The sequence below is a fragment of the Nestor notabilis genome, unplaced genomic scaffold (assembly GCF_000696875.1).
Source record: "Nestor notabilis isolate BGI_N333 unplaced genomic scaffold, ASM69687v1 scaffold5028, whole genome shotgun sequence".
Classification (NCBI taxonomy): Eukaryota; Metazoa; Chordata; class Aves; order Psittaciformes; family Psittacidae; genus Nestor; species Nestor notabilis.
The window spans coordinates 36,508-57,880 of record NW_009940466.1 but is presented as its reverse complement, the minus strand read 5'-3'; the positions used below and the strand labels follow the sequence as shown (position 1 = coordinate 57,880).

General features: G+C 38.1%; 1 protein-coding gene across 1 annotated transcript in view; it reads left to right on the top strand.

Moving 5' to 3' along the window:
* Positions 1–503: 503 nt before the first annotated feature.
* Positions 504–21,373, top strand: part of NT5DC1 (5'-nucleotidase domain containing 1) — a gene marked incomplete at its 5' end in the record, with an annotated part of 45,218 nt that continues 24,348 nt past the window's right edge. The window contains 2 exons of the mRNA XM_010020358.1: positions 504–678; positions 3,737–3,834. Coding sequence (XP_010018660.1) covers positions 504–678; positions 3,737–3,834 — 273 coding nt within the window. The remainder of the gene's footprint in view (positions 679–3,736; positions 3,835–21,373) is intronic.

The window sequence follows — 21,373 nt, the reverse complement described above, 5'->3', positions numbered from 1 at the left end:
ACTAGTTATGAAAAATGCAAAAATATTTAAAAGGGTGCTACTGATCAGACGATGCTGACCCGAAGTGTCAGAAATAACTGAACAGATGTTCTTAGGAATTTCAAGTCCTTCCCATTTTCTAAACATTAAACTAACTTTAAAATCACAAATTGAGTATCCACAAATTGAGCAACTGCAACAGGAAGTAATTATTTGCTTTGTAAGACTACAGTCTGTAATTTATATTTATTTACTTTTATGAGCAAAAGAACATCAAACAAAATAGCTATGAAAATTCCGTAATAAAAGAGAAAAGTCATACAAAGTTATTTCTGCTGCAGTGTATCCTCTTGGTTTGATTGGGTTTTTGGTTTAGATTGAGTTACAGCCCAGGAAAAATTTTAAACTTTGCTTCTTTGCCTTTTTAAATTTGTGTTTCTTGCACATAAAAGGATATTTGTTGTGTGGATGAAGCAGTTTGTGAGCAGGATTGGATAATACATTATTATGTTTTAATTTTTTAGAAGACTGTGGTACGTATTTCCCAGAAGTGAAAAATCATCCAGACAAATATTTACAAAGATGTCCCGAGTCTGTAAAAAAGTGGCTGAAACAACTGAAGAGCGCTAGGAAGATTCTGCTATTAATTACTAGTTCTCACAGTGACTATTGCAGACTCCTGTGTGAACATATTCTTGGGTAAGTACAACGTCCATTTCAAATTATACCTGCCAGATAGCAGATAAGCCTGAGCTATAGGGAAGTTAATTTGAGTTTCTTTATGTGTTGGAATTATTTGGATCTGAGGTTTCTGGTGGGCCTCTCTCTTGTAGAGTATTATAGGGTACTTGAGGCAAAGTAGTCCATCTATGAGGCTGTGAGCTGTATCTGATTCATGGCACATTAATATCCTTCATCTTTTCTGAGCATCATGATGGGATTGAAGATGACAGGGAATATCTTTCAGGCCCACAGCCATTATATCGTCTGAATCCCAATTTTATCATAAATTTTTGCTAGACTGCCGTATTCAAGTCACTTCCTTTCTGTGCTTCTCCAGTGGTGAGTGCAAGTAATAGTAATATTTCATTTCCTTGCAGTAAATCTGCATGTAAAAGCTTACAAATGCTTCTTCCCAGTGGGGTTTTCCAAGAGATTGCTGTGCATGAGAAATGTGCATTTACAGACCACAGCAGAAAAGATAAAACAGGTAGTTTATTGCACTTGGCAATTGGTTAAGATTTTAGTTGCTCATCACAACAGATATTTTTAGCTGTATTGTTAAGAACATGACTGTTCAAGTCAAATTCAGTGAAATTCAGCAGAGCTATCACTTACACCCCTAGAAATTAATTAATCAGTGATGCCAAATAGCTAGGTGGGTGATATGGTAAGACTATTTAATAAATGAATCAAAGAAACAAGGTAGTGCAATGCAAGCCAACCTTGGCTATCTGGATGGGCAAGGGAACAGCGGAGTGAATACAGCAACACAGTAAGAAAACCACAGGTAAGGTGAAAAACAGAGGTACCTTCCAAAACCAGTCCTGCCAGTTTCACTCTCTTTCATATTCCTGGGGCTGAATGCTAAAAGGAGCACCAGCTGTGCCAGCTCTCACTGCTTTGCATGAACGATTATAATTGTTCTTCCGAGGGGAAAATCTGCCTCCTCACAAAAATCAATTATGCTTATGAGTAAGATGCCTGTGTATGAACTTTTTTGTTTAGAACTGTCTAGTTGTTTTCTGAATTAAAAGTTGGTATGAAACTAAATTCTTGGCCACATACAATGATTTTGAGTTTCATTTCCTTGGTGAATAATGTTTCAGGTGTTTAAGGCAGCTGTTGAGATCCTACTGGAAGACAGCAAACAACGTAGCAGAGAGGGTCAGTTGCCTCTCAAAAGACAGAAGAGAGATGTCTGCTAGAAGGATACTGGATCACTCTTTTTCCACATAAGTGTAGGATGTTCTGCAGTGTTTATTACAATCATATTTTCCAGTGACTCATGCGATGTGGCTTCCAGTACATCTTCTGGAGGAACAAGTACTCCAGTGTCCATCAGACATTACTGAAGTCTTTTTTTCCTGAAAATAATTATAAACTTTTAATTCCTTTTGTTTTTTTCATGCTTCTTGTATCAGACAATAAGACTGTACACATCTGTGCTAGTTTTTGCAGTCCTGAAATATATTTTAGGTTCACACCTCTTATGTCTGACCTTAACTTTAAATAGACTGGGCTAACTGCATTTTATTCTTGATATCAACCCGTATGAATTATGTCTGTGTAGTCCTTTATTAATTTCTTTTCCTAATCAATATGACACAGAGAAGTTCAGATACTAAATCGAAAAAAAACTGGGAATAAAGATGAAAAGTAGAGATATGTGTGAAGTTTTAGCCTCTTACTCCTACTATCCTTACCTCGTAACTGTTAACAATTTTGCACTTTATTCAAGAACCTCGTAACTGTTAACAATTTTGCACTTTATTCAAGAAGTTCCTTTTTGGCTAAGAAATGATTGTCCACATAAAACCAGTGCTGAGAAATTCATGCTGAAGGGTATCATTTGACCAAGTTGTCCTTATCAAGTAAGGAGAGAGGAAGTCTAAGAAAAAATCTCCTTTGGAAATCAAATGAGAACCATTTCTCAGGCAGAGCACACATGTATTGCTGGGATCTCTGTAGAAGTTATGTAAAGCTACAGAAGCAAGTGGCAGTTCATTCACACAAGTAGCAACATCACGGTGTGACTTTTCAGGCTTACCTACCATGAGAATGCATGTCCAGTTAATTGTTTTAGTGTTAGCAGGAGCACACCTAAAGACAGATCATCACATAGTCACTGAAGCTGAGTGCGTGTCATTTCACCATTTCATGTCCTAAAAGCAAGCAATTTTTTGAAGCTGGTCATTTTGATTCCCTCTGTGGTTAGTGGGGAGAAAACACTGGCCATCATCCTTGGCATTCTGTACCATAGAATTATGTCTGAAATAAGTGGGAAGAATTGCCTTCTAAGAACGTGGATGTTTCTTCATTGACTCTGTCTGTGGTGTAGATCACAAGCTGTTAATTCAGCATGCAATTTTTGGATGGCTAATGTTATTTGAAATACATCCTACCCTTTGTCTTAGCCATTTACTGTAATCACAGACCACTAAACAAGCACAAGCAGTAAGTGGAACAGATTTTATCATGTATACTGTTACGTAGCAATGTAACACAAGGTACAGGCTCTCATAATGTCAGTAGCTTTGTACAAGAGATATCTTACTCGTTAGAAGAAGGAAGTTTAAAAAGATTTTATTTTAAGGCTGGAATGTAATTAAGAGCACAAAATAAAAGCTTGAAGATAAACTCATAGGGAGAACATACAATTTTTTGTTAAGGTATCTCATTCTTATGGGAGATTGTGGATTATTTGAAAATGACACAGTTAGCTACTTTGCTTCCAGTCAACTTCCTCTACTGTTGATAGCATTTTAGGGCCTTTGCCCATCCTGGATTTGCCATCTGTGACTTCTTTGTTCCATGAAAGAGTATCCATCAGCCCTGTGGGTTCTCAGCCAGCTGTCTTCTCACTTTTTACAACCTCAGGAAAAGGCAGCTAGTAGTGACACTGAGCAAGCACTGGGAAAAAAGGGACAGAAAAAGGTGCCTTAAAAAGGTGCTTTGGCATTTTGTTAATCTTAAAGTGTACTTAGTAACATCCTAGCTAGTTCACAAGTTTAATTCAATTTCCTTTACTTTCTAGAAACAATTTTGAAGAGTATTTTGACATTGTGATCACAAATGCTTTGAAACCTGGTTTCTTCTCCCATACCCCAAACCAAAGACCTTTCCGAACTCTTGGTAAGTTGCAGTCATGACTCCCTTCTCATCTGCTTACCTCTATTTAAAATAAACAAGCAAACAAACAAACAAACAAATAAATAGAAAGAGACAAAAAAGAGAACAGTAAGAGGACTGGGCAACAGGAATACATATTTTGGAAATGTAGCTTTGGGAGAGAAACTGGACTCTACACAAGACTTTTCCAGAGATATTAGTATAAAATTCTCAGATGACTGAGAAATTAGGAATTACAGAGATGAGGACAATGAAAAGGCAGAGCTGCAACAGGGATTACAAATGGCATTGGGGCTTAGGTATTGCATCATTAATGAAAGAGTAAGAATCCTTTACTGTGCTGACAAGGTCATACAGAGAAAATGAATCATAGAATCAACTAGGTTGGAAAAGACCTTTAACATCATCAAGTCAAAAAAAAAAAGCAGAAATATTTCAAGAATTTAAAGGAAATTCAAAGAATGATTCAAATAAAATTGCAAGGTTGAAGGAAATGGTTTATGGTGGAAATCTGGTCTTAAATGTGTGTACTTTGGCTAAATAATGACATAGTAGGTGAAAAGGAAGTGCCGCTGTACTCAATTTAATTAAAACAATCTGAAACACTTGGCAATGTTGTCTATTAGGTAATTAAGGTTGTGACAGAAGACATTTATAAGAGCAGTGTTCATTGAACTACAAATAACAATAATAACATGGCTGAAGACAGTTAATTTTTCCATAGTTTGGTAAATGCATTATGATTAATTGTTACCTGAAAATCAATCCTATATCCAGAATAGCGTAAGTCAGCATATATTGAATGTATTTTAGCATTTTATGACAGGAAAGTCAGCTGCTCCACCCCAAAAGAAATTTTGCCTGTGGAACTTCTACAGTAAAACTAAAATGAGCAGTGGAAATTTATATTGAAACTGTATTTTAATGTTTCACATATTTATATAGGAAAATAAGTAAGAAATATCCTAAATGTGCTTTTTAAAGGATTAGTTCAAATTGGAAACTGCCAAGTTGACAATCTGAGAAAAAATAAGCTCAGAAGGGAAATTGAAACTATATGAAGGTGGGGAGGGAGGGGCAAAAAAGGTGAAAAAAGGCTCAGTTCCTCAAGCTTTTTATTTAGTTTCATATAATGCAAATTGAAAATAAAATGTAATTCACTTTAGATATTTTTTTAACAATCTGATTAGCCTGACTTCCTAAGGAAATCCTGCTGTGTCCCTCTGTCAGTAATCCAGCCAGCAACTTTTGAACCTGTTGGCCAGTTTCAGTAAATTTAATAGACAGCCAAAGAACTCCAAGATACTTTGTCAAGGGGACTTTTTGTGTAAACAAGGGCAGAATAAAGAAGGAAGACTTGAAATTACTGTCTGCATTGAGAAATATTGTGTAGCATTAATCACCTTATTAGATTATAAGTACTAAGTTTGATGAAGTTGTTTCTTTCTTACGCATTCGGTCAGGAGCAGCATTTCCTGGAGTCCTCTTACTGGCTGGTTTTCATTTACTTTCTATTTTGGCATTGCAAAGAGGCTCATGTGAGAGTTTGTCACTCATTACATGTATATTTTATTAATACAGAATAGAATGGAGGTGTAGAGACCTCATCTATCTAAATAAATATGGGACACAAATGTAACTAAACCAATCATCAGGTAAATAATTTGCTGAAACTACTAACCTATGAGTGGACTTTTTTTTTAATATATTTGTATTTAACTGACAGTAACTCGTTTCTTAAAGACCAACCAGAAGATTCAAAGCAAAGACTTACACATACAGGACAGGTTTTTAGAGACATGTTTTGAAGTAGTGAAGAGATTGTGAAGTTTAAACCATCAAAATAGCAGCAATTCTATGAGAAAATTTCCAGAATAATAATATGTTTTTATAATGTATCTTTTTCTGCCCTCCCTCTGTGTTCCTAACAACCACTGTATAGCTTCAGGGTAGGCACTGGTAGTTTCATCCAGTCACTGCATATACCAAAGAACACAGTTCATTTCTGAAACAGCATATGATGGAACTTCTAATACATGGGGGGAGGGAGGTGGGGGAGGAGGGGGAATGGTTTCCAGAATTTTTTTTTAAGGCTTTCTTTTATATAGGAATCACTGAAAATTCAAAATTTCAGTTTCTAGTTTCTGTCTTCCATTTGGCACTATAGATTTCAGGCTGAAGAAGAGATTAGCTACTGTGCTTCAGACCCTCTCTTTTCTGACAGCACTGGAGATAATGTATCAGGAAGACAAAATTTCCTTGGTTTTACTTTGAAATAGAAAAAAAATATAGAAGTAGACATCATAGGAAATATTTTCTTAAAGCACAAAGTTTAAACTTTTGTTAGTGTAATTTAGGGGAAAAAACTCCAGTAAGTGAAACAAAGCTTGTTCCTTGAAGAAATTTGTTTCAGAAAATTAACTGAAATAACTGTTTATCATTCCTATCCATTCCTCCGGAGCTGAGTTTCAGCCATGTTCTTCCATCCATCAGTGGGTCTGATTAAGAATAAATTCCTAATAAAACCGTATTCCCTTCTATTCGAAGGGAATTTTTAAAAATGGACTCAAGGCACAAAATATGGTTTGTGTTCTTAATTTCAAACACCCCAAATGTTGCATTGTGTACTGGAGCTAAATGTTGTTAATATGTAACAGGATTTTTGCTGCAGATTTACTAAGGGAAAGGTTTTGAAGTTGTCTAAAGAGAATTATAAATTCTTTTCAGTGAGTAATTTCAAAAAGGAGACTGTGTTCAGTAAACATTTGACGATGGACGAGAAACAGGACAAGATGACAAAGAAGGCATTGTCTAGAAATGTAATATCAGATAACTGCTCTGCAGAAGTTTTTTCAGTAGACAAGTAATTTTAGAACTAATCCCTTTAGAAACCATGGAAAATTATTTTAATTGTGCAATTAAAAATGCATCATTACTTCATTAGAGTTTCAAGACATGCGTCATTTAAAGCAACCAAAACACTGTTTGAAATCTTAAAAAACTTGTGTGACCACCTTTTTATTGAACTGTGTGAAAAACACAATCATTAGTTCTTTCATTTGCATAATTGTCTTTCAAAGTACCAGTACATTAAATGGTGAATCAGTTTATACCTATCTTTACAGATTTTAGAACAGCCACATTTATTTTCACCTGATGGAAGTTTTACATATACGTTTTTATACATAAATAGCTTATGTAGCAAAGCACGTAGTTTATGAGAACAGTGCTATACAAGAAAAAAAACAACTTTCCTCCATAATACAAATTCCCCATCATTTACTTGTTATTCACAAGGTTACATTTTATTTTACACAGGGAAATTCTTTATATGGTTCTTGAAAGTACTAATAATATCTTGAGCTATTGGATCTAAAGATCAGCTTGAAAATGTTTGTGTAAACCCTGTGTTGAGAACATAGGATTTTCTTTGCCTTCAACAACTACATCCAGCTTAAAATAATATATAATTCCATGAAGGACTTGAAGGGATACAAATAGCAAATACAGATGTGACTCGTCTGATAATCTGCAGTACACCAAGATTTCTGTAACATTTGACAGCAGAGCTTTCCCATTATCACATCACTCGTTGATGTATGTCAGATTTGATCATTGTCAAATATATTTTTTAGAATAATGAACTAAAATAGAAATGCTGAAGTTAACTCTAAATACCCTGAAATCCGTCTGTAAGTCTGTATGCACATGGGAATTCTCACTTGGTCCTAAATAAGACTGTTATATCTTTTATTTCCAGCTCAGAAACAGTTACTGTCTTCTTTGATCATTTGTTTTGGGTTGGGTTTTTTTCACAAACTGAAAATGTGTTGCTAATTGTTCAGTGTCTGAATGTACAATGCATATTTTAAAATGTATGTATATCTTCATATATATGTGTGTATACATATACAGGCCAAAAGCAATCCTATGTATGGAGTGCCAGTGGATGCCATGTTTCTGTGAGATTATGTGCCTTTATCCAATGCCCAGAGAAACAAACCCGCTCTCCTTTTCCTGCAGAGTTTCAGGTTTTCAAAGCCCATTTGCAATTGCACTTCCAGGCTGTCTGCCTTACTCCTGCACTTGAAATTGTCCAGCTTTTGGTGCCTCTGCTATGTGGTATAGCCCCCCAATTTAGGAAACTCAGTCCTCCCATTTTTTTACAATTCTCTAGTAATAGAAACTGCCATTTTAAGAACTCACTGCAGAAGCTTTTTTCCTCCTTCAGTCATTCTTCTCTAGCCTTCTAAAAATACCGAAAAATGCTATAAACCAATTAGAAAATAAAATAATGGGACAGGATATAAAATTACATACTTCCAGAATGAAGACTGTCTTTGATTATTGGGGGCTGCAAGACTTGAGAAGAAGGATGTGATCCCATGTCTGCTATTTAAGTTTTCTTCTGCCATCTTCTGCAACATCTGGGCTTGACTATTGTGAGACATGGGATACAGAACTGGGTGGAGATCCTATATAACTATTTTTATACATTTATATTCTGAGGCCTTTTAGGCCTGAGGAGTGGGATCAGGAAGGGAGTGCCTTCATTTTCCTGGAAGTTAAATGTGTAAGCCATATAACTTCTTTTTAAGTCATTCTTTTTATTTGAGGCTTCTTTCTTTACTGCCAGAAGAATACCAAAATACTACCCAGTAAATTTTATAAGACCTTCAGTAAAACTGTAGAATATCTATTAAAAATGTGAAAGAGTTGAAACAGATGATATTGCACCACTACAAGGGAATATACCATTTATATAGTTTTGCATTAACTCAATTGATGAATGTAAATGCCATCTCTAGAAAATCCTGATTAAATCTCTAACCAAAACACGTTGAACTGAATCTGCAATACAGCTCAGTTGCTATAATTGCTTTGTAGTAGGTGTCTCAGTTGCTACCTCTACAGTGAAGGCTACTTTGATAAGAATTTATTTTTTTTGTTTTACATCAATCTGTGAGGTTAAAACTCAAGAGAGCTGTCTGCTCTTTTTGGCTATGTTAGTTGTTTCAATCACCTCTTTTTACCAATCTCATCTTGCTTCAGATTATCAGATCTTCATATTTAAGTATAGATTTAAATCTTAAAATAGTTTTAGATTTAGCCTGTAGCTCATCACAGCACAATTGTTGGTGTCTTCATGCAGGGACTTGGTATTTGGTGGAGAGCTCACCCTCCCAGTAGGAACCTGGTCTTTTGCTGCACCAATGAATCCTTACACAAATGTGTTAGTGTGGTCCTCAGTCTGCAAAGGCTGTCATATTTTCCACAGATTTGGTCTGTGCTGAACTCCTCCAGCCACAGGTCGTTGCTGGGATTAAACAGGGCTTTTTTCTTCCAGTGTCTCCCTGGTGCATCCAGAGGAGACAGGGGAAAGGAAAATCTCCTGACCAAAAAGCAGAGGTGCATAAGAGCACATGTGTGAGCCAAAGATGACTTAGAGAGGGGCTGGGGGAGCCAGGTGATGGGAAGGGACACCATAGGAGGAGGCAGAGTAAAAGCAGAGCAGCACATGTAAAAACACAGAGGAGAGGGATTTCACTTTCACAGGGTTTTCTGAATCTCGAAAGGGTTGCCTCAAGGAGGACTTCTGAAATACGTCTAATGTGTGAAACAGAGACCTTAAACTGATTTACCCATGTGCTGCTCGGATTGGTGCTCCCAGCTTGTTCTCCAACCATAGCAGGGGATGGCAGTGCTGCTCTCCTGGAGCTTCTCTGGGCTCAGGAAGCCTTCTGCAGGGAAGCCTATAAAGAGCCTCTTCTCCCACTTCTCAGAAGTCAGGAGCAGAAAAACACCACCATCCACAAACAACACCGGCATAATCTACTCCCCCAGCGACTCTGGGTGTCCCTTTATTTAATGCAGCTGTGCTTATTGCTATTCTTCTGGAGATGGTGCCTCTTCATATCAGCCTGTCTGGAAATATTCTGCAATGCAAGTCAAAGTAGTAATGCATATTTGCTGAGAGCTTGTTGTACTGGCTGCAGACTGCATTACTGAAGAAGAATAAAGTCCATAATAGTTTCCCATATGTCTCCTAAAATGACTGCCTTTATATTGTTGTAACATCCCACAGTGCCATATAGTCTGTGAAAATGATGCCATTCTTTTCAAGGAAATCTTGTTTAGCAATTCTTTATAGTATATTGGCACTGTTCAAGAAGAAAAAGAAGTTATAACTAATAATCGCATTTTGTACTAGATCTTTTTGTACCTCATGAGCTCATGATATTAAGATCAAAATCTCCAAACTCTTTAAAATCAGAAACAAGTTCTGTACATCGGTGGCAGTAGGAGGTCCACTGATTTAAGGGATAAAGTATCTGGTCTATATCCAAGCAACCAATGAGAAATAGTTCCCTACTTTTATCTCAACTAGAGATTTTCATTTTATCCACCATTTCTGGAGGAAGAGGAGTTTCTTTCTAAGCAACTAGTTGTTATGGATGATGAAATAGGAAGACCTTCATATGCAATAATAGAACCTCAGCATTTTTTCTTTTTTACTATGAAAATTCATAAGGATTATGGAAGCGCTTTATAAAGATGATTCCTTCAACTGACGCCCTCCCTGACAGCATGGTCAATGCCTGATTCCAGTTTCTGAAAAGCAGGCTAGGGTAGGCCAGTAGGGCTGACACTGGGACACAGATATGAAGAAATTTAATCTTGTGTAGCAGGGTTTGTTTTCATACAGACATTCATCATCCACCAAGGAAGCTCAGAGGGTGTTTCGAAAAATCTATGGTGTCAGGCTCCTCGGCTGACTGTTTCAACTCCCATCCTTTGTTTAAATGATCTTAGTCTAAAACTATTCCACTTCATGGACTGCCTTTGCACAGATACCAGCCACTCAACAGAATTTTTTCTGATGGTGTAAACAGCGGTCTCAGGAACTTCTGGTGTCCCAGTATTATTTATGTGCTACAGACAAACATTTTAAAAATCAACGTATGTTACCTTGGAATCAAATGGATTTACCAATTAATCTTTGTAAAGTTTGCTAGGTAGTACCTGTGTGTAATTTAAAATCAACAGTTTGGGAATTATTTTCTATTGTGTCATCAACATTTGTAATTAAGCCATGGGATAGGTAAGATGGGAGACTGTAGTTAAGGACCTCTTTTCTAACAGTTCAATTTTATTTCATGTTTGCTAAACATAGTCTTAGTTGATAATAACAGTCTGGATTTTGTTTTTTACATCTTCAGAAAGGTGGTTTATGTGAAAGCATTTAAAACAGATGCGATAGCAAAATAGAGGTGGGCCAGGGCATATTCATAGCCTTTTGCAGAGCAGACTGTTAAAGTAGCAGCAGACATGATACATTTTTAGCAGATGATAGCAAAATGCGAGCATAAAACTTCTTTTTTTTTTTTTGTTGATAGTTTTCAAAGTCCCTTACTACCATATTTGATTGTCATTGCCTCATGAAAACAAGCGGTTTTAACATTTTGGTTCTATTGCAGAGACAAAGAATTGGAAATTGAGGAAGTACGTTTTATTACTAGTTGGTATTGTATCATTTATAACCCTTTTGTAAAATTATGCAAGAGGCCGCTCTGCACTCATGATACATGTATCCAGTCATGTAGTGACATAGTTAAACTAGTATAAGTTTTGCAAGCTGCCACTCTGTAGTGGTTAGACTGTGGTAGCCAAAGAACAACTTTCTGTCACCGTACATCCTTCTTGGCAATCTAAGCAAGAAGCCACTGCTTTCCCCTAGGAAGAGGAATGGAGCAGTTTTGGTTTGTTAAGGTTTTCTTTTTTTTAATGGGCTTTACTGGTATTGGCTTCAGAAGTGTTGTGAAGCCAGCTTGTCATTGTGTTGTTTATACACATTCTCACCCATGTTGGGTTTCAGGCATTTTACAGCACATCAGAAGCTAGAGGTTGAGTGGCCAACCTCAGATTCTGTTTATACTGGGAGGGCACAGTGCTGCCCTGACCACAGCAATTCACTGTAAACCTGGAGCATGGGCCAAGTGCTGGGATTTCAACTGATGGCCTCTCCTAACTGGCGTGGGAGGTACCCGGTTATCAGCCAAGCCACCCATTGGAAATTGGGTTAGGTGCTGCCTCTTGAGCTCCTTTGTCTTATGCCTCCACCATATTAGCCAGAGGAGCTACCAGGACACGGGCTAATTCTTTAACATTTAGTCTGTTTCCTAAACGTTCAGGCTTATGCAATCATGTGGCATGTGTGAGTAGGAATTTCTGCCCATCCCCTACCACAAACCTTGATCAGTAAAGGCAACTTCAACCACGTTTGAGTGTGGCCTTGTATTCTCAGAGATATTACAGCCTCAAGAGGCTGGAGAGGGAAAAATTAATCTGTTGCTGCCAACTCAGAGGAAGGCTGCAGTGTATTAGGTATTGGAGTATCCATCCCACAAAGTCTGGCCACAAATGACCCAGCTGCTGGAAGAGCATCCATGAGACTTTGCACCCTGTTAGACATTCAGTGAATCCAAGTACAAGACACAACTTCACAGGAAAATAGGCCTCATCATTTCCACTGTTGTAAACAGCTCCTTGTTTATTAAAAAAAGAGAAAAAAATTAAATAGATTTTGAAGTATGGCACCTCTGTTTCTGAGTATGCAGAACTGTGGATGCATTCTCCAATGCATATCCTTATGTAAAAAAAACAAAACTAATGTGTCGAGCCAAATTCTTTGTATGTTTGCGTAGTGTTCAAAGTACCTCAGAGGATAAAAGGAATAAGACGTTATTCATCCAAAAATCAAAACAGTGAAAAACTGCAGTGTGCTTCTGCATGAAGACAGCAGGGGTTGCTTCAGCTGATTACCTTTGATATTAAATACCATGTTTGGCATAAAGCTGATTAGAATATTACAGAAAGCTAGTTCAAATAAAGCTAAAGCTGCTGCTTTCAAAAGCATGATATCGACAGTATTGCTTTTGTTAAAACTGGAAAACATGTTTAACATAATTGCCAAGTACTCCAAAACCAGAATTCTTTGTGCATGGAAAAGTGGATTTTCATTTTCAAAAGGAGTTACAGCAACTAACTAACTGCAAAATCCTAGTTATTGATTATGTCACATTATTTTCAAGGCTTGGATAAAACATAAACCCCAATTCTGTATTGTGCAAGCACGTGATAAGGGTCAGTCTCTGTCCTCAAGGAGCCCACAGGCAGACCAGATAAACAACTGGTAGAAAAACAAAAGCACTAGCTTTTCTGTTAGAGCCAAGGGACCAAGAGATTGAATGACCTACCCATAATCATATCTTTGGCAAATCTGTATATTCAGCTAAGATTTCTAATGTCCTAATCCAGAAGTAGTGAAGAACTGTAAACTAAGCTTGCATAAAGACTTCATGGGAGTCTTGACTGTGAAAATGCTTTTAGCCCTTTCCAAAGATTTATCAAAATGGGGAAATTAAGATAACATCATCGCAATTAATTTCACTGGATTTACTTTTTATGGTTCAGTGATATATCCTTTATAAGTTCACGGAATTGGACCTATGGACTTGATGTGTTCTATACTGAAATTTTTCAAATTATTCTATCATTATTCAGTATTTTTTTCAAGTCATTGAAAAAGATAAGCTAGAGCAGTTGCTTGTTTTGGAAGACAGTTCCATACCAATGATTTCTTAAATCAGGTCATGCTTACCTTTAATTTTAGTGGAAGAAACTTACTTCACAGAGAAGCATATCAAATGCCTTGTTAATACGGTGAATTATCTTAAGTTTTCCAAGCCTGTGCATGTAGAAGTTTATCAGCTAACCTGTGAAAAAGGTTACAAAATCTGTAAGTCATGATGATGTTTTAAATATGGTTGCCAATGAGATGACATCAGGATTTAAAAGTAACAGTTGATTTAACAACATTCAGTAACTATATAAACTGCAGACAAAGTGAATTAAATACAGTAGCTATATATAATTTCATTTAAACACATTGGGAGGCCATTAAAAATCACGATCTAGAAAATCCTTAATCATAATTTTGTGATCACCTTCAGGTGTTACTATTTATTTTCTTTTCAGGATATTAGCAGAGAATGGAACTGTGATACAGTCTGATATAGATTGTACCTGCAGTACCAGAGATAACGCACTACAGCTCCTACACGTACTTAGGAAGCCAAATTCATCAAAAAAAATGCAGCTTGTTTTTACAGCAGAATGAGCTGCTAAGGGCCTGTCAACCCGGTCCTCTCTCTGTAGTAAATCCCCAGAGAATGTGAATTGCTATATCCTAGTCTGTGTTTTCAAAACCAAAGCCAAAATGCCTAAATTACCACTTCGTATTCCAGACAAAACTGCTCAGCAAACAGGCTTGTCTGACTTGAGGGAATTCTCTTCCAACACATGAAAAGATTATTAAGACGAGATGATTTTTTCCTCCATGGTCTCTGAGAAAGGAGAGGCAAACTTTATGGAAGATTTAGAAGCAAAGCAGTCAACACTCAACATAGATGACATTTATAGTGTGATAACACTTTAACAATTAGTGATGCTGAAAAAAGATTTGGATTTACGGAAGAATTCGCATTGAATGTGAAGACCCAATTCTGTGTAGAAGACAAAAGCAAATACACATCTTCCATACATGATCAAGACTTGCAACACTAACTGGTTGCAGCTTTAGCAGCACCCATTCTGATAGAATACCTTCAGTTCTCATGTTCACACTTCCATAGATGTGCTGAAAGACTGAAAGAGTTGGCTAAGCAATTGTGTCTGAGGAACATGTAAGCTAAATTTTATTTACTGAAGAGATCATTAAGAGATAGCCTTAATGATCACGTAGTTTGTGGCTCCTTTACATTGGATACGTGGGAGCTCAGACTAGTATAACATAATACCTGAAGAATGTCCAGCAATTATTTATACAGATAATTCAATATCCAGAATTCTAGACTAAAAGGTTTGTGGTTTTTTTTTTTTAATTTTGCTTCTGGTTATATGAAACATTTCTTTTCAACTTCATTCTATTTCCAAGCACATGTAAGAGTATCTGCCCATGACTGGGAGGGAAAAGCTGAATTGGAAAGACAGACTTAAAGGAACACTAGGGAAACAAAGCCATGTGCAAGTCAGCAGCTATTTTGGCATTAAGAAAACGCGTATTTCCTTTTGATCTGTTTTGTGCATTTTTAATACAAGATGGGTGAACAGATACATTTTATTTTGTTCATGGAATAATAAAGGTCCCACTGGAAAGCTTATTAACTCATGCAGATCATTACCAGACTCTACTGCTGTTTATAAGTAGGATGTTACACCCTTTGCAGCTGAGTTCAAAACCTGGCTTCACTTCTTGCCAAATCTGTATTAGAGAAATGGATAGTTTTCAGGAGCTAATTTTTTATATCAAGTTGCAAGCCTCTCCCTTAAGCAAAAATTGAGTCACAACTACATTGTAAGGGTGATGTCATATGTCAACAATAACAGAGGTCTATTTTGAAATAAGTGCCAGGAATGGATACAGAAACCACCCTGTATAGAAACTACTCTGGCTATCTATCGTGTGGTGTTCCTCAGCCGACTCCTACTGCAGGCAATGAAGAGATAGCCAACACGGTCAGTGGAGGGCTGTACAGATGCCCAAACAGCAGTGCCTGTGCCGTACAGAATACATTGGCCCCGCTGACTCAGTGCTGCAGTCCAGTGGCTGTGCTTCCTATTGTAGAGCCTTTACATTATGTTTCTGCATCTGAATAACAGCCATGGTGCACTCATTGCCTAATTATAGGTCTCCACTGTTAATCAAGAGCCCCAAGGAACCCAGACACAGGTCTTGCAGAAGTGGCATAGGTCCTATGGAAGACCCATGGTTTCCCAGCTTGGACTAAGGTGCTGGATGACCTTAGGACACCTCAGATGTTCCTACACAACAGTATTCCAGCAACTAAATGGAACCAGGCTACTTGCAGAATAGAAAGATGTGATCTGTGCAAGTCTACTCCTATGGTCTGGCTGCCTGTGGGATGGGTCAAAACAAGTTCATAAATTCTACTGCTCCACTAAGATTCAGTGCAAACCTGTGAGAAATAGTTATAGTTCTTAAACAACTGTCAAAGTCCACAGAGAATTTCTGGAAGAAAGAAAGATTACTTGTGTCGTGGGGGACTTAGCAGTATGACTTTGCAGGTAAAAAACATTCTTTGACATAGATCACATACATGTAAGCAATAAATGATAGAAGTTGGTGGGTTTATTCATTTCTGTTCTCTGTTTAATTGTTTTATTCTGTAGGATTCAAAAATAAGTAGATGATTAGACAGAGAACCTCATGAAGAGTTACCTTGTGATTTGATTGGTAATTAATCTGGAAATTGGGCTTGAGGCAGTTTGTAATAGAGCAAAAGCAGAGAGCTGTGTATGGTACATTCCTGGCAGAACAAGGGCTGGCAGCCACTGCAGAAAGCTTCCCTTCAGCATAGTTTCCATGAAATCTGTGTGTGCTGGTTTTCATTAAAGAGCTTTAGAGTTCTCTTGTGTGTTCTTCCAAAATGTCAACTTTTTACTAAGGTTGGTCTGTAGAACTGTTTTTTGCAGAAAGCACGTGTTGATTTTTGTACTGTAGGCATCAGATTTGCTATTGGAAGCAAGTAGTGAAAGAAGATGGGTAGGAAGCACTAGAAATGGGCTGAGAATATGAGGAGGAATCATGACCAAAGCCTGGGCTGAGATCTGGTTTACTTTGATATGACAGTGAATCTCTGCCTCAGTTTACCAGTTTCTAAATACCTACTTTGGGGCAGCTCTGCGTCTCCCAGCCAATACAGGGAAATAAAAGGTCAGAGAGCACAAAACCGGACATTTCTTGAATGGCAAGCAATCATGGGACACTGCATTGCTTAGATGAGTAGCAAGTCCTGTGCAGCTGATGTTCAAAAGGGAATTATTTCTTGCAATCTAAAAGTTCAGGAAAAGGTAAAAGTGATGTATCATCTTCTTCCTTGCTCTTGTTGTTCTTCAGTCTGTCTTTATTATTCAACTAGGTCTCCAGATGCCTTAAACTTCAGTATGTATGTTGCATGTTTTTCTAGGCAGTTAGCAATCCCACGCCTTTACTCGTTTCATTAGGAAACATATTCTTTCTAACCTGATTCTTATCTGCTGTGAAAACACTTTATATATTATTACTGTCCACAGATCCCAGGTGTCTCTGTGATACTAGCAGACTAAGGCTGAGCTTCCAAGATGATTATTTTTTTCTGGAATAATAGTATCAAGAGATTTTATCTGTGAAATTCTTGCATATGTAGATCTGGCACAATGCTCTTGGTTCTGAGAAACAAGGTAAAGTGCATTTTCATACAGGCACTAAGTGGTTTTGCAAACCACACAAAAAGCACAGATAAGGAACTGGAAAAGTATTATAGGAAGTGTCACAGGGATCATTTCTCTTCTTAAAAAACCTCATTACTGCATATCTTTCATGTCAGTTTTACCATCAAAGAGTAACTAAACATACTTTTCCAGAAAGCAATAGTTTCCATTTTTCCTTGCCCTCTCCAGCCCAGTTACATTGTTCTGAGATTTACAGTGACTGTCACACACATCAAAGCTTTTCCTCTTTGTTAGAACATTTATTTTCTAACATTTTTAGGGTTTTTTATTAAATATGAAGTTCTACAATATCTCAACAGATCTAATGTGAACAGGGTTTCTTGTTCTTTCTCATTCTGGTGTTTCCTTACATGCCTGGCTCCACAGCAGACATTAAAAAGCATCTAAAGTCTCTGCCAGCTGTTCTAACCCTGTCTCATTCTTTGCCCCTCCTTTGAATTCATCCATAACTGTGGTCCACAGGGTCATGAAATTGTCCCCAGACTTCAAGACTGAACTTGCCATCACCTCTCTGTCTTCTGTCACATACATGCCTTATCCTTCCTTTCTGCTCCCAATCTGCTGCAGGTTGTCTCAACAAGGAGATCAGTGAGCACACCCTACATCAACAGCAGCTGGAAAGGGGCAGAAGAGGCACAAAGCAATGGAAAGATGAAAAAATTTCTTAGTTTTTCTGGCTGTCAGGAGTTTTTCTGCTGTCTCTCATCTCTGCATTCATATCCTGAGCAACATCACAGTGCAGTTATCTGTTCTTTTATGCAGTTCTATGTCTCTCATCTTCATGTCACTTTTTCCTCCTAAGCCACTTAAATGGCTACTGTTGCCACCAGAATACTTCATGAACCTTAATATGTTTACACTTACAGGATTTGAGATGTATGGGAGCTTTAAACACTTCTCTTTACATACAAAACACCTGAGGTCAGAAAGGAAATCAGTGGCAGAACTGGCAACTCCCTATCCCAAAAGCCAGGCTAATCCAGACCAAACCATGGGTACAGCATCTTCCCCCCATGCAGCTGACCACAATCCCCCAAACTAGCTGCATTAGGAGGCTTTTTCCTTGCTGTATCCCCAAAGAGGAGCACCCTTCCAAAGACATCCTTGTCATCCTTTACATCTCTTGGCAAGGCATGCACTCAAGGAGCTGGCTGCACGTTGGCCATGCTGCTCCCCAGCTGGCCCCACTCCAGCACACCCATGGTCTGGAGAGGTTTCCTAGTTTATGTTCTCCTCTTTCTCGTGTTTAGGTGTAACTTGTAGTGCCACCTAATTACTCACCAGCACAACTCCAAACCATTTTATTTCTTAAGCACTTCGTGTTAAAGGCTTTCTGTGATGGACCCTAATATGCACAAGGATACACTGCACCGCCCAAATTTTTTAAAGGTTGGGTTTATTTCCTAGAAGGGATTGTAATGCTGAGACTCATTGATGATACATGAACAGAGATGTGTCTCCAAGGGGAGATTCTCTGAAGCTAAAATCAGTGTTAGGGTCCTGACCTGTCTTTTGGTGCTTCTTGGATGTTTTCTTGAGCAAAGGAAAACAACCTAAGGCAGAAAACATATCGGGAGGGGGAAAAAAAGTCTGTTTGCTCCTGAATAAGACCACTCACTGTGATTGTTTTGATATATTATTCTTTTCTGGTATGTTTGATACTCTGTCATCTCTGATTTTAAACTGTAAGTGGCAGTTTCAGTATTTTCTAATAGAAAATGGTCCTTAACTATTTAATGCCATCATATTCTGATTATAATTGAATATTTTTATTATTCTTTATTATTACTTTAATTGTTAAGTATTATTAATAACCTATAAAAATACTCACAATTTATTACATATATGAAGCAGTGCCAGGGAAGGTGGAATCTTGAATCATAAGTTTGTCTTTAAAGGTTCATGTAAAACTACCCCCTTCAGAGGCAGCCAATATTTGCAGAGCTGGAACTTCAGACAGAATTAATCAATTAAATTAAAGTAGGAATTTGAGGTTGTGTAATTAGTTAGGAAAAAAAGAATGGAGCTTTCTTATAGTCATAACTCAAGTTGGCTGTATAAATAGTTTTCATATAAAAGTTAATGAAAATGTCTATTGTGTATTCCAGGATAGATATGTATGGGAGATAGAAAAAGTCACTAGTCACTTTAAGAAGCCTTAACCTTTTATTTCAGCACACATGCTAAGGGAATAATTTGTTCCTTATCACTTCTCTGGAGTTGTCCAATCAGACAGGAGACTGGCAAGCACTGGTGCACGTGTCAAGCAGATGGATCTCACAGCTGCTTCCAGGGCACAGAAGTAATTCAGGGATGCTGAAACACACAGTAATACCTGGAAACTGCCCAACAGAAGTGGTCGGTCTATACACAGTAATTTTGGGTTCTTCCCTACAGGATGGTGCCCATGGGGTATGCAGTTTTATCTCCAGCAAGCTTGTAAGTACTTGCTTTCTTCATGAAGAGCATGCCCGCAGGGAAACTCCACAGTTTGTATCATCCTGTCTCATTACGTTTACACCAGGAGGAAACCACCAGAAGGATTTTACTTGCCTCAACTCTAAAATGATGAGCTTTTCTGTCCCTAGTCCCCTTCTGGAAAAGAGAGTTTGTGTTTCTTAAGGGACCTCAAAATGCCATCTAGAATCAGACTGTGCTTGCAAGCCAAGCTGGAACATAACCCTGCTTTTATATTAATGCCCGCAGGGCCTGAAATGACGTTATTTTAAATTGCAGAGTGGTGTATAAGTATGATAGCTGTGGATCGTAAAATGTGCTTTTATTGTTTTACAATAGCCCCTGAAGCAGTATCCAGGGCTTCAGTGAGCTAAATGCGTATGCCCATAGGTGGGAAGAGGCAGGAGGAGGTACAGGCACAAGCAGCAACAGAATCACCCCATGTTTTTATTCTGTTGCAGAGTTCAAGGAACAAAAAAGGATACCAGCAACCCTAATAGCTGGTCTAACTAGATTTGTGTGGAAACAAGTAAAAGGCTGGCAAGATGGAAAGGCAGATGGTGCTGCTGGGGAGCTGTACATACACTGCAGTTAAATCTAGCACATCTTCAGCCAAAATGGCTCCCAGGCATTGGAGCTGCTTTCATACCCCAGCCTCTGAGGTGTCCTCGGGTGAGTCACTTGCAGGTCCTCACCAGACTGGTAACCGACACTCAGCCAGAGGAGCAGCACAGGGTAGTGGCCTCAGGGTGGTGAGCTGATGACAGTTAACCTGGGTGTAGCTGTGGCTGAATAACTGTTGAAGGTAAATTCACCCTCATCTCTTAGCTTCTCTCTTAACCTCAGGCTTCCCAAAAAAGAGCCCTGTCCCAAGAGTTGGGGCTTAACAGTATAAACGCTAGCTGGGTTAGGGATAGAGCTCCAGGTACAGACCATGAGCGAGGATCCAGTGAGGGGACAGCCTCAGCGCTGCATGTGTTCAGGTTTCCATCTCAGTGGGTATAATCCATAAACGGATAGCAAAGCAGGTGGCAGTAAGCAAGTGTGTGCAAGAGGCTTCCGCAAGGAGCAGCTCTGTGCCAAAGTAAATTACCATCAGTTATCATTTAAATGGGAATAAGCTTCACTATTATTTTTTGCATATTCATTCAGAATGAAAACAGGTGTTCCTCAGCCCATGTTATAAACCTGCAACACACATTTAAAGGCAGGCAAGAAGATTATCAACAGAAGAAGGGTATTGAGGCCTGTTAGTGAACCAGTTTATCTGCAAAATTCTGTCTGATAATGGTAATGGGAGCACATTTCTGAATCAGAAAACATTTCCCAAGCTGTTAAACACAGCATATGCAAACTGCCATTCCAGCAATACTGATATTGTCACAAGTCAAGTTTTTGTTGTTGTTTTTAAAAAGGAACAGTAACTTCCCCTTAGGAAAACTGCTCTGGATCACTGTTGAGGTTTGGGTGAGTGTTTAACAGAATGATTTTCTGGGTTTAATTATTTTAATTTTATTTGCTTGCTACCTTTACATTTCATGTTGTGGCACGTTTGCAGGCTGCAGCCAGGAATCTGGGTTGGAATGATATATTAGACTTCAGAAGGAAGCAAATTGCTCTATCTAAATCATCTGAGAAATTCTTTTGGGTTATCCAGTCTGTTTGAAATTGTCAGGATGTCTCCTTTTCCTCCTAGCTTATAAAACCTGAAGCATTAGCATCCCCGCCTATG